Raw genomic sequence first — 14,903 nt, 5'->3', positions numbered from 1 at the left:
CATTTAAGCAAATTATTTTGTATTTATTTCTTATTGTGTGGCAATAGATTATTATAGGGTCTAAAACTGAAATAACTAAATGCAGAAATATCTAAATAATTTGAACAAATGGCTCTTGCTACAGATTGGGGCCCAGCAGGTAAGGCACCCAGGTATGCTCCTATAAATCCTTAAATTACTGAAAATACATGATCACCATTAAATAAATAAACAGCAGTAGGTCAAAAAGGCAAAAAAATGCATTTGGCACCACTTTAATTTGTAATAAGAAAGTAGAGACTAAGGAATAAAGATGTACATTTCTCTAAAGCAACAAATAAATAGATAATAAATAAATAAATATTTAAGACACATTTCCAACACCACATCCTCAAGAAAACATTAGTCCGTGCTAGGAAACAATCAATCCTGACCACAAAACGGAATACCTGTGTACCCCGCAGGTAATGGAGCGGCTTCCACTCAAACCCCATCCTTTTGAAGAATGACGTGGATCTGGCCAGGGAGTGGAGCACTGATTAGGGTATGCTGGTGACCCTATGAGTGGGGCAGAATACGGAACTTGTCCCCTGTCTATTTAGATTTCTTCATTTGGAAAAGATAAAAATTAAAGGCAAAGTATAGTAATTCCTTAAATAATGCTGTAAAATTTTTCTAAGCCCTTTATGTATTTGATCTTACTTGATTCTCACAATAAACATTTCCCACTTCACGGATAAGGAAATGGACATCCTGAGTTTTTAAGAGTTTGCCAATTAACAGAAGAGGAGAGACTACGACCCCGGTGTCCTGACACCCAAAGCAGCAATTTTCTCTGGGATTACATGGTTAGGGTTCTTCCAAAGTATGACTGGAGGTCAGTGCTGGTAACAAGTTGAGTATTAAACATCTCTATAGTAAGAGGAAAAATCATTTCCATTGTTTGCATGTAATTATTATAGTACTTCTGAGTAATACTCCTTATATTTTCAGTGAAAACAACAAAAAATATTTTGTGGTTTATTAGTTATCCCAGCTTTCTCCATATATTCAAAATAGATTGCTAAAAAAAAAATCAGGTCTTGTCAATTGTATTTGTACTGCAGTGGTTACTTGTGTACACAGCAGTGCTGTCAACTTTACGACGCTATTTGGAAGAAGTTCAACAACACATTGTTAATACTCTACTCCTACAAAATAATTTTAAAGCTCCATGGGAATTTAAATTTGCACAAGTTATTAGGATGTGACCTTTCCCTTAGATTTCTTATTTTAGGATCAACTTAACATGGTATTTCCCCAGTGGGAGCTGTTGCACTTCCTCCGCAGATAAGAAAAATAGCAATCACAAATTATAGTGAGCAAACTTAGGGAAACATATATTTCTGTGATGCAGATGAAACTGAAATCATAAAAGGAGACCATACTACCTACTCCTTGGGTTTGAGAGGAAAGCCATGCGGCTTGCTAACAAAAGAAACAAAAGTCATGTCATTACGGTATTTCCCTGAAATTTATACCTAATTGTTTCTCGTCCCAGCTACCAAGTCTTATGACTTTTAAAGATTAATAAAGATGTTTACGTCACAAAATTTCCTATGTCCTGTCTACTGGGAGTATAAAAGGTTAAAAATATCAAACTTTTAATAATTTAAATGATTTCAGATCACAGGATCTGGACTAAAGGAAGAGGAGTTCATGACCATAAAGAAAGAAAAAAAACTAGAATAACATGAAAGATCACAGTTGCTTCACTTTTATGTTCCATGGACTAATAGTGGCTTCCAATCACTGAGCTCTTACTATAAGATACTGTGTAGAATTTATACACATTATTTGTAGCATACGAGTTATTGGAAATATCCAAGCATGCTCTAGGACTGTAGAGCTCGGTATTAGCATTTTTTAAAAAGGCAAACAAAATTGTGAAAAGGGAAGACATGTACATTTTTCCTAACTAGTTCACTTTTATATAAGGTAATAATTCATTGGTTAAAACTGAAGTGGACAATCAGAGAAATTAACAGATACAAGGTTGAAATAATGCTCCAATTTTGCCCAAGGAAAAAACAAGGAAAAAAATCTGCCCCAGTGTTTGATATAGTACCTACTGCAGTTCTGTGTACAAATAGGTCCCTAATCAATAATTTTATAAAGTGTTAATGAAAACATTAAGAAATTATGAAAAGATTTTCAAAAAATTTTATGAGAATGAAAGTTCAGGATAGAAATGAAAATTAAGAAATTGTCAAAAGTAATTTTTGTATCTTTTTAGACATATTCGTACAGTAGGTTTTATTAAAATTACTACTTGAAAACACTGCCTTATTTACATTATTACTTAAGAATCTCAAATAATCAAACCCCTCCTTACCATGCATTCTGCAGTTAAACAAACTGTTGATTCGTAGTCTGTATCACAGAAGTTTTTCTTTCAGGCTTAATTTTTAGGAATTAACCCTCAAAATTTTACAGTTGTGACTCACATTTTTGAGTCAAGATAGTAACCACTATGATTGACTTATACATTTTTCCAGAAAATAGTATATAGTTTAGACACAGCTAGGTTTTAAAACATTGTTTTTGAATGGAAAGAAAATTTATCATTTATCACAATCCCTTAATTTTATAGATATTGAGGGTCAGGGATAGCAATGTATTTTCTTTCTCAAATAGTATATAGACATCTAAAAATATGCATGTATATGTATTAAGAACTGGAAGACAACTTGTAGAAATTAGAATAGTTTGAAAAATGATGTTAAGATTATAATGTTTTTCTGTAAAATGATCTTTATTGTTTACACTATTTGATATTAAAAAACACAACACACTATATTGTAGTTAAAAGCTATAATGTCTCTTTCACGTAATTAACTGTAACACTTAAGCCCCAAATGAAAATTCAGAATAAAAAGGAAAGACAATCACATGTAATATTCTTCCTAGTCATTGTAAGATATTTTAACCACATAATTTTGTATCTTAAAATTCTCTTATCATTATATTTTTATTCTAAAATTATTATTCCCCACAAATATTCAAACCACAAATTTAAAATATTTGATTTAAATAAATCTTTTTTAAAAACTGATTTGTATCCATCTCTGTGAAAGTCCTACTTTGTTAAACCTGCATTTTCAGAAGCCATCATTCCTTTCCAACAACTAGCAACATGTGCACTTAAGGGCCATAAGGGACCCGCAGCACAGTCTTCGCATTTTATTGAAATGTAGCATAGCCTCAGGAAATAATCTGCAAATTCCTTGTGATTAAGTGTGTTTTTTCAACCCTCAAAATATTTATATATATACTATTCTGATACCTCAACAATTGGTGAAATTTCTCATTCTGCACCACCACACACGTAAAGCCATAGCTAAATGATAACTGATTTAAATGAATAGAAATAATTTAAATGTATGTTTTGGGAATATGTTTATTTTCCTACTAATATATCCTCAGAGCAATTTGAAATGTCATAAAAACTAATAACGCAAGAGTAATATAGTCACTCAAACCTCTTAACACAGAAATTCCTCTTCTGCCAATTTATTTGAAGAAAATAACTTTTTAAAAGTGAAATACGTGCATGAAGATATTCACTACTTGTAATGGTATGAGAATAAATAGTAATTGTATAATAATAAAAAACTTAGAAACCACCTAAAAGCTGGCTTAGTAAATTATGTGATATCACTAACATGGACTATTATGTTGCCATTATGATAAATCTGAAAGCCAGGTAGAAACAAAGGAAAACTTACGTGATCTAACAGAGAAAGAAGCAAAAATGCTACATACATAGTAACTGTTAGTCAGTAAAAAATGTATACACCTTAACAAGAACTGGCAGAAACTACGCAGAAGTAAGTATAGTACTTTATGTGTGATTAAGTGTGGTCTGTTTATTTTAAAAAATATTTTCACAGCTTTTCAGAAATAAAAATGTCTTAAAAGAAATTAATGTAAAGTGAAACAAACCCAATGGCCAAAATTCAAAAGCAAAAGTAATTTGTCCTAGTTCCTAATCTTATTTCTAAATGTACGACCTCCCCCTTGTTAAGGTTTTAGAAGTAAACACTATCTATGTTCTTGAAGCCCTGAATTCATACACGGCCGTATAGCTAGGCAGAGAGTTTATTTACAGAGGGCAGGACTGAACTTTGCATGTGAGCACATACAGAAAATGATAAAGATCATTGTGTCCTATTAGTAATTTACAGAATTGTGATTTGCTCCACCCAGTACACCTATAATTGAATTCCTCAGCCATAAAATCATTGGGACCAAACAAGTTCAGATATCTTTTATCTAAACCCTTTTTTCTCTCTTACCATCAGTTAACATATTTCTTACGGGGCTTTTCTTCCTTTTATAGATTCATTTGTCTTAGTTATAAATTAACCCCACAAGGAACTCTCCCAACCACCTCAGCTCTACTGTTTCCTGTGTACCAGGTTTCTTTTTACTTGTACAATTTACGATATAAGGGCCATTTAAACTGCCAGTTGGTGAATGATGTCCAGGGAATCATCTCTAGATTAAAAAAAAAAAAAAATTCCTCAGGTTAAATGCCCCCAAGCAGAGATTCTCCTCATAGCTGGGCACCCTGGCAAAGAAGTGGAATGTAACTGTTCAAGACTTTTCTTTTTTTTTTTTTTCCTTGTGAACAAGATTAGCCCTGAGCTCACATCTGTTGCCAATCCTCCTCTTTTTGCTAAGGAAGATTGGCCCTGGGCTAACATCCATGCCCATCTTCCTCTACTTTGTATGTGGGACACCTGCCACAGCATGGCTTGATGAGCAGCATGTAGGTCTGCACCCAGGAGCTGAACCCATGAACCCCCGGCCGCTGAAGTGGAGCAAGTGAACTTAACCACTATGCCACTGGGCCAGCCCCTCTTTTTTTTTATTGTGGTAAAATATACATAACACAAAATTTTACCATTTTAACCATTTTTAAATGTACAGTTCTGTGGTATTAACTAACTACATTCACACTGTTCTGCAACTATCACCACCATCCACCTCCAGAACTGTTTCATCTTCCCAAACTGAAACTGTCCCCATTAAACACTAACTCCCCATTCTCCCCTCCTCCCAGCTGCTGGCAACCACCCACTCTACTTGCTGTCTCAATGAACTTGACTACTCTAGGTACAACTTCTGTTTCTTCTTGTTTCACCTAAAGTGTGTGAAGTAGTGTAGTTTACTAAATTGGTTGCACATACACAGAGTTGACAGCAAGAAAACTTTTAAGGAAAGAATTCCTAACACTTAGCATTTTATTTTTCTTGCCCAAACGCTTAAATTCAGACCAAACACTCACTTTCAGATGCCAAAGTACATACCTGTCCCCTGCTTTGTCTTTCAAGAGCTTGGTCTTGCGATTTTAAATGGCTTTAGGTTTTTCTAAAGTTAAACTGATTTTCTAAGCAAACAATGCTGCTATTGATTTCCTTTAAGAATCAAAGTTCCCTTAGTACTATCTGTATTCATGGAAATCCCAGACATTTTACCTAAAAACAATATGCTCTTCTCTCATCTTCACCATGCAAATGTAAGACTACTAATTCTACGTTCTTGCTCAAATTTTGTCTTGGATAATGAAAATTTGTGGACCGAGAGATTATTGAGATCTAAATACTTCCACTGTTTTGGTTTGAACATTTGAATCAGACACTGGTTGTCGCCAACTAAAAACTTTGCTAAGAGGTGGTTCCCGAGGAGGCAGAGCCTTGTGGAATTTTCCCACTCACAGGTTTTCAGGAGACTGGAAATAACTGGCTGAAGTATTAAGTGGAGACCAAACTTGTGGCGGTAGGGATGCCAGTGTGAATGGACAGGATTAAGAAACACAGCTCAAGGCGTATCCTTGATGAAAAGAATGCTCTGTTTCTCTCTATTCTAAGATTTGTAAACAAACAGAAACTCTATAAATCAGTGAAAGTCTAACGAGAATGACTATTTAGTGACTCCAATGTGACTTTTAAAGAACTTTTTATTTTGAAATAATTTGAGGCTGACAGAAAAGTTGCAAAGATACTAGAGAGAGTTCCCATGTACCCTTCACCTAGCTTCCCCTCCTGTTAACATAGTACGACCACAGTACAGGGATCAATCCTGATAAATTAACATTGGCACAATACTATAAACTACTTAATTTTGATTTGACCAGTTTTCCCACTCTTGTCCTTCCTCGGTTCCAGGATCCAATCCAGGACCCGACATTGCATTTAGTTGCAAGGTCTCCTTATTTTCCTCTAAATCTGTGGTAGTTCCTCGGTCTTCTTTTCTTTTAATAGCTTTATTGAGATATAATTGATATAATATTATTATATTATTACTTATAATAATAACTTATTATTATTTAATAATAACTTATTTAATGTATAGTTCGTTTAATGTATAGTTCCTCAGCCTTTACTTGTCTTTTATGCCCCTGACAGTGTTGAAGAATGCTGGTCAGGTATTTTGTAGAATGTCTCTCTATTTAGGTTTGTCTAAAGTTTTCTCAGGATTCAATTGAGGTTATGAATTTTAGGGATGAATACCAAAGGCATGATGTGCCCTTTTCAGGACAATTTATCAGGGGGTATATGAGCTCAATACGTCTTATTACTATTGATATTAATCTTGATCATTTGGTTAGGGTGGTGTCTGCCAGGATTCTCCACTGTAAAGATACTATTTTTCCCTAATAAACATTTGGGGGGAGATATTCTGGAGGTTATGCACATATTCTGCTTCTCCTTACACTTTCACTAATTTTAGTATTCAGTGGTGGATCTTACCTGCAGCAATTATTACTGCGGTTCCTTGACAGCAATTTCCTATTTCCCTCTTTCCTTTTACATTTACTAATTTAAATTCTGCAAGGTAAAGTTCTCCTCCTCCCATTTATTTATTTATTTATTCAGTCATTTATTTATACCAGTATGGAATCATGTATATATATTTTGTTAGGGGGGTTATAATCCAATACTATCGCTATTTATTTTATTGTCCAAATTAATTCTAGCTTTGGGCATTGAGAGCTAGAATAATTTGAGCAATAAAATAAATATTGATAGTATTGGATTATAACCCCTTGAATAAAATATACATACTTGTGTATTGGATATTAAAGCTATTTTATCCTCTGTGACCAGGAATCATGGTTGCATGGCCTACAAGGAACCAGGCAAGATATTCTAATTTTTATCTCAATTTAATTATATATATCATAGGAACCTAAAATAATATACTTGTACTTAAGATTTATTTCTAAGGATATGAGTTATTTCTCAACTTCTAGGTCACTTCTCTATCTTCGCTTTGTCTTAGACAAACATGTTACTGTGTACTCCTTCAATGGTAAATTATACAGTAGAAAGCATTCTGATAGTCAAAATAAAAGCTCTCTAAGAAATTTTACAATAAAATATCAGGAAGAATTTGCATGTTCTTTAAAAAAGATACTTTAAAACACAAATTTAGTATAATAAATGCTGAGTTCACCTACTGTTAAAGGGCGACTCTTGTTTGAGAAAATGGCCTTCTTGTATATCTGTGGGTTAGAGTTGGCTTCTTTCAAATCTGTACAATTAAAAAGAAACAAGATTTTTAATATACACACATATTCAAAATTCTCAGACAACCTAGGCTGCCAAAATGTACAAGCACAAATAAATTTCTCTGTTGGGCTTCATTCTGAATGTTTTGCTCTCCCTGAGCTCATAATGCTTTGTATTCTCTAGAAAGTAGTCTCCAGCAGACTACCAGCTGACTCGTAAGTCATGCAGGGCTGGAGAATCTTCCTATAGAGACGTGTACTAGATTAACGTCAGCTACTTTCCCAGTTCTATGACTGATCATGAGTTAAGGTCCTTTATCTCGTCTATCTTTTATGTCAAATTAATAATGACACCTACATTATCGTGTAGATTTAACAAAAACTAGATCTTAAAAGGATTAATAACCTCAAAAGATAGATGACTGAGTTATGCACAGCAAAGATGACATTTATTAAAATATAACCTAATTCTAGATGGTACATGGCTGTTTAGCCTAAGGTAAAAGTATCATCATGTGTCACAACCATCTAGGGACAGTAGATGCAGCACATTCTATGTGGAGGAGATTTTTAAAAAGAAGACCCAGAGAGCAGATTATCTAAGTAAATGTGCCAAAGGTCTTAGGATTCATATCCTTGGCTCTAATGAAGGGCTCAGGGATCCTAAATAGCTGTACATTCCATAAAGACAAAACAGCATCTCGTGCCAAAAGCCTTATCATCAGGGCCTAAGAGCCCCAACATCCAGATCCAACATTCTGCACAGTCTAACCTACACAAAATTCTAAACTTTTTTCCTTTTTTAATTCTGCACTTTTACAAATTTGGAATTTGCAAAAACTATTCTATTACCCACAGCATGGCATAAAAGTAGTGGATCAGCAATATAAAACGTTTTCCCATTTTGTTATTCCTAATATGAAAGAATATAAACTATAGCCAATGTATTTTGTTTGATTATTTGTTTGTTTCTCTAGCGTTGTTTAATACTTCTGTTTGGAAACTGAAAATCTCTTAATGTGGACTCAATATCAATAATAAAGTAACAATTTTGCTTTCAAAATGGGACATATTCTTCTATAGAAAAGGGTAATCTCTCAGTATTTTAGACCTGTATGTTCTGTTTTCTGACTGTTGAGCTCTATCATAACAATTTACATAAACACTCTCTAATCTGTTAGTCAAAAATGAAAGGAGTATCCACACCAAAACTGTTCATTATACAGAATATGCATAACACACGAGAAACAACTTTATCCCGAATGGATTACCACTTTTGATTTTTTTCTACATTTATGTCAACTAAAAAGGGCTTAAACATGTGAAAACAAAAGAAAAGAACATTAATAAAGAAAATCTGAACAAAATTTCTATCTGAAAAATTAAAGAATGTTGACTCCAGGTTAAGATTAAGTCACACTAGCTTTCCTTGACACTGGTCCCAGTTTTCCTTTGAAATACATATGAATTCATTAAGAAGTACACAAGAAAGTCAAGATTTCTGGAAACTGTTATCTAATCCTAGCTTGTAGCCCTAAGAGCTGGATCAAACAGAAAAGTGGGCTGGCCCCTGTGACTTTCAGAGGCAGACAGAACTCTTAACCTTTCCCCAAACCCCTTCTCATCACCAAGATCAGCAATCTCCTTTCTGTATCCATTCAGAATTGCACTGTACCATAGAAGGTATAGTTTCCAGAGATAAAACATAGTATTTTATTTTATAAATAAATATACCATAAAACACTATTATATTAATATTAATAATATTACTAAATTATTTTTACTTAAATAATATAATTTTTATCTAAATAATTTAAATTGATATATAAATAATAAAATAATAAAATAAGTTAGAAATATTTGTTAATTATAATTCATATTCATTCATTATAAAATTAATTATATAAACTAAATTACATACACATAAACATACTAAAATGCTATAAAATATAGGATTTATTTTATTATTATAGGGCAGAAACAAGATCCATTCTGGGGGCAATATATATTATGGATTATAGTTCTTTCATGTTCTCCATCAGGTCAGTTAAACACAGATTGGTTTATATTCATTAGATTATAAATCCTTCTACTCATCCCTATAAGCCAGAGAACTAGGCTGAAGATAACAGATAAGCCCCTCATATTTCAACAGAACCCACATCAGATAGGGGCTGTTTATATCTACTCATTCAACTTTTTATATCTGAGATAGGATTTTTACCAGAATCTAAGTAAATAATAATGCAGGCCAGAGGGCAGTTTACTCAGAATAATTTGTCTGAAATGATATAAATGGTAAAAGTTGACTTAAGAAATAGAAAAATAATTAACAATGGAAATCACTGAAAATTTATCAAAGAATTACTTCCCCCAAAAGCTCTGGGCCTAGATAACTTTACAGATCAATTTTTTCAAACTTTCAAAGAAGAGTTAATTTTCTTGCCACAAAACTCTTTCTAAGTAGAAAAAAATACAGTGACCAAATTAATTTTTCAAAAGTAGCATAATATTGATATTAAAACCTAATAAAGAACAGAGAAAAATACCAGTCCCACTTATTGATATTGATTTAAAATTATAGATAAAATGTTAATGAATAATTCAATAGTATACTAATTGAATAAACCAATAGTATACTAATTGATTAAACCACAATCAAGTCTGATTTATCTCAGAAAAGCAAAGAAGATTTACTCTTAGAATATCTATTAAATAACATGTCACAGCACTAGGTCAAATTTTAAAAGAAACCACATGATTATCTCAAAAAATACAAAAAAATAAAATAAAATTCAACATCCATTCTTGACAATGTTTCTTTAGTAAACTGAAAACTTTAATAACAAGAATATTTACCTCAAACTTACAACCAACATCATCTTAATTGTGCAATACTATAGCAGCATTTCCCAAAATGTGTTCCACAGATAACTAGTTCTTTAAGATTTTCCAACAGAAAAAGTTCTATCACAAAATAAATTTGCATATGTTGTTCCTTTTTTGGAGATTAATAAAGTACATTAGCATTGTATACTCTGTAAGCCCTACAATTTGAAAAAAAAAATCAACAATAACAATCTGCTTAACTATTTAACTCAATAGTTCTCAAACTTATTTGAACATTTGTTTCTTCACTTTCTACTATTTCACTCCTCAACCCACTTTACTGTGGTGTGCAAAAGTTACAATTTGTCTCCTTCTTGCTAAATGTATTAGACTTTTCTTTTTTTTTTCCCCCTTTTAAAAAGATTTTATTAAAGGTCTTTATAGCAACATCCAGACTCCAGATCCAGCTGCCAAGGAGACCCTGTTATGCTGTGGGTACTGGAGTTTTCTTGATTTTCATTCTATTTATCCAATAGTTGCTGGTAAATGTTTAACTACTGGCTCCTCTTGCAGGGAAAAATGCTCTGATTTGTAGTGTTTACCAATTTCTGTGGTGTAAATACTCCAACCGTGACTGATTTCAAGCTATCAGCGTGATGTCACTGAGAGCAGAGGTGGGAAGAGCCGGTGCAGTAGCTCACAACAGTATACAATATTTCCACCATACAGACACAATCAACCCGAACACCTCAACAATGTAATATTATTAGGAAGTGCTGCAGTGTGTGTTTATTACCTTTGTTTTTAACGTAACTTGTTAAATTGTAAGTATACACAATTTAATTTTTAATAATGGCTGTGGATAACAGTCGGCTCACAAAAATCCTGAAAACTTAACAAGGGACTTTCCACAAGTCAGTCTGAGCTAGCTCCAGCCCACTGCTGTCTCTGCCTCTGCAGCATTTGATATTCTGTCCATCCTCTACTATTGAAACTGTCTCCTCACTTGGCTACCCAGAGACCAGTTTCTCCTGAATTCTTATCCTACCATATGACTACTATTTTAGTCCCTTTTCTTGGTACCTCTTCTTTTTGAGCTTTTCTACTTTACATGTTCTCAAAGTTCCTTCTTAGCTTCACTCTTACCCATAAACACATCTACTTCCTTATAGCTCCCAAATCTTTCTCTCTAACCACAACTCTTCTCTCAAGAGTTCTAAATCTGTATTTCCAACATTTTGAACACCCTTACCTGAGGTTCTTCAGGAACCTCAAACTCAACATCACCCAAACTGACTCTGAAGAATTAAAGAAGAACAAGTCAACCTTGGCTATTCCTCATTCCCTGCAAGATTAAAAGGAATGCCATTGTTTACTCAGGTCTTTCAAAATACGTTAAAGGAGATTCAATTTATAACTACAAGCAACTCTTCTCCTACCCCTTTCTCCCCCTTCCCTTCAATTTTTTTCACACACCATACTCTCCAAAGTGTCTCCTTCACCAAAAGCCCTCCCACTAAACACTTTCTCTATTCCTAGCCCAGTAAACTCATAATCTCGCCATCTCCCTCTCCTCCCCAGCACTTTATTATGTATATCAACTTAAATCTCCTCCAGCTTTTCACGTGCAGTCCCTTTCTACTCATTCTCCAATACTTTATCACAAAAATCTAGGAAATGACCCTGTAAGATCACCTTTTCTAAGGCTAGGGAAGCGGGTGCTGTATTGTCAAATAAAAATTCTCTTTGGTGGACTGGCGGAAGGTGAAAGTATGTAAACACTCCCAAATGACTAATTTTTATCCCATCAAACTAAATACATGGGTCTGCCACTGCCCTTCGCAACCCACCCCCACAATAGCCTACTGATTCCTTTAGAGGCCACACTCAAGACAGGCCAATTGCATCCTGCCCTAGATTTTTACAAGGGTCATGCAAAATTTGCTATTTAAATCGACCTCTATATCGTAGGATGACAAAATAAAATGACTTTATGAATTAAGAGGAATTTGAGAGAGAGAGAAAATGGAAATAAAGAATTATTCCTAACAATGGTTGGTTTTAAGTGAGGGTGGAGTTACTGAATGTAAGTGAAAGATTCGGGGCTCTAATTTACCTGTTACAAGAATAAGAATAAGTACTTTCAAGTTGCTAACCACTAACAAGGCACATAAACTGATTTGCAGTGAAACAGAACAACTACAAGTTTACATCTACCCCATGGTTACACCTGAATACAGTTATACTTGTGTAGATCTATTTGTTAAGTGTGGAATGGTGGTGGGGGGTGCAGACATCTCATTCTCTGGCAAGTTAAATCCTGGAAAATGAGGTTCTTGTTAAAGAGTGCAAGACAAGGTGGCTGGGTTCAGGTTGCTTGGGTTCAAATCCTAGTTTTATCACCTGGCAGGTTATTTTACCTCTCTCCATTTGTTTTTTCATCTGCAAAATAGAGATAATACTGTATACCTTATATGGTTGTTGGAAGAATAAAATGAGATAATGTATGTAATGTGCTTAAAATAGAGCCTGACACAGATTAAGCACTCAATAAATATTAACTATTACTATCAATAGCTAGATTACTTTTTTGGTGCTTGAGATAACTAAGGAAGAGTCCTTTAGAAGGATGGTTAAATGACATTTTGGCTAAGGATTGAAACTGTGGAATAGACTAAAGGGTAGACTGAATGGAAAGAAAGAATTCCCTATGCAGGAAATCATATGGTTACATTTATAAATCCATCATAAAACTAAGTCATCCCAATGAGTAATATTATTCCAAAAAGTCATGATAGCTATTTAGGATTAGGAAGCTGAATGAGACTGTAGGTTTAAAATAAAAAGCAACAATTATTTGTTGAGCATCTGATATTTGTTAGCAGTGTTATAGGCACTGGGGATAAAGAAGGAACAGAAAAATATTCCAGCTATTGTGTAACTGCATATATGAATTTGTAACAAAAAAATTAGATGCTAAAGGATCATATGATATATCTGATATATCTGCCATTTGGGAAAAGAGATAGAAACTAAGGTTGTTAAAGACAATTAGGAGTCATTTCAACAAGCTACTCTGCTTTACTAGGATTTACCAGTCAAGTTCTATTGACCCCCTTCTCCCAATTTGAGGATTAGTGATTAAATAATTTTTTAAAAAAACAATCAAAATCCATTTATAAGTAATAACCAATTTTATTTTGTCTCAGAAAGAGCAACATAAACATTTTGTTCACGTTAAATTCAGAATAAAAACATCCCTAATGTAAAGCATGGTAACTATAGTTGATAACATTGTATTGTATAATTGAAATTTGCTAGAGTGGAACTTAAATGTTCTGCACCCCCCTCAAAAAAAGATAAATATGTGAGGTGATGGATGTGTTAATTAACCAGAGGGAGGGAATCCTTTTACAATGTATGTCTATCAAATCACCACGATGTACACTTTAAATATCTTACTATTTTATGTGTCAGTTATACCTCAATAAAGAAAAAAATTTCCTACTTCATCATTTGACTAGCAGATAAAAATACATTTCATTTCCATATTATAGTTAGAGACCTAACCAAAAACAGAGATATTAGCAATTGGGAAACAGGAAAAGGAAGAGAGCCATCAGAGGGAGAGAAATAGAGACAGAAAAGAAGGAAAAAAGAGAGAATACAGGAAACACTGGGAATGAAACAAAAAAGGTGAGAAACGGCGGGAATAAGCACTAGAGCTCGAGCAACAATTGAGGGGCATAAAGAAGGAAGGAGGCCGAGGAAAGGAAGGAAGAAGACAGAAAGGAGATGAGAGGCTCAGAAATCCAGATTAGTCAGGGGTAATAACTTTTTATGTTTAAACTCAGCTATTCACTTTTGATACAAGCATCAGAAGGAGTCATCATTGGTATTTTAAATATTGTGCAGAAATTAAGAAGCCACCAAAATTATCAGCCAAAAAGTTTTCACATTGGTATTACATATAAATGCTACCTGAAGGAAACTATCTTTGCTTTTCTCTAAACTCACATTTTCCCTATGCCTGTGCCTATGCTCGTACTATTTTTCCATTTGAAATGCTTTGTCCACCATCACCCTACATTTGATGAACCATATTCAATAAATACTTATTGAGCACCTACTATATACCGGGCACTGTTCTAGGCACAATTCAAAATTTTACACATATTTTAATGAAAAGTATAAGCTGTTTTAATAATACACCATGAAAAGGGGCTATTTTAACAAAATATTCTGCTGGACTTGAAGTGAAATGAATTTTTTCTTCTGCAGCCAGCTTTTTCTTCACCTAGTACCATAAGCACCAAAACAATCCTTATGAAAATAATGTCCCTTATTTAAATTGAAAGTACTCTAGAATTTCCCCACAAATATAGTGAGGATGTCACTCCTACAGGAGTCTAAGGCCTCCAGACTCTCCAAAGTGCAACTAATCTGTCATCATTCTAGCTGCTGTTGACAATTACAGTTTGAAGCTTGTAATAACTAAGCTAAATACATTCAATAATAAAAGTTATTTGAACTTTCC

At 33.7% G+C, this 14,903-nt stretch overlaps 2 protein-coding genes across 2 annotated transcripts in view; both read right to left on the bottom strand.

Annotated features, from left to right (window-relative positions):
- Positions 1-7,550, bottom strand: part of PPARG (peroxisome proliferator activated receptor gamma) — a 107,658-nt gene extending 100,108 nt beyond the window's left edge. The window contains exon 1 of the mRNA XM_058565318.1: positions 7,487-7,550. The gene's annotated coding sequence lies outside the window, so the exon portion shown is untranslated. The remainder of the gene's footprint in view (positions 1-7,486) is intronic.
- Positions 6,231-14,903, bottom strand: part of SYN2 (synapsin II) — a 296,790-nt gene continuing 288,117 nt past the window's right edge. The window contains exons 12-13 of the mRNA XM_058565302.1: positions 7,487-7,560; positions 6,231-6,287 (exon numbers count right to left, since the gene is read on the bottom strand). Of these exons, the coding sequence (XP_058421285.1) occupies positions 6,246-6,287; positions 7,487-7,560 (116 nt within the window). The 3' untranslated portion in view covers positions 6,231-6,245. The remainder of the gene's footprint in view (positions 6,288-7,486; positions 7,561-14,903) is intronic.

This window comes from Diceros bicornis, chromosome 2 (genome assembly GCF_020826845.1).
Source record: "Diceros bicornis minor isolate mBicDic1 chromosome 2, mDicBic1.mat.cur, whole genome shotgun sequence".
In the NCBI taxonomy this organism is placed as follows: domain Eukaryota; kingdom Metazoa; phylum Chordata; class Mammalia; order Perissodactyla; family Rhinocerotidae; genus Diceros; species Diceros bicornis.
Note: the sequence above shows the minus strand (reverse complement) of the source record. Positions and strands in the feature narration are given on the sequence as shown.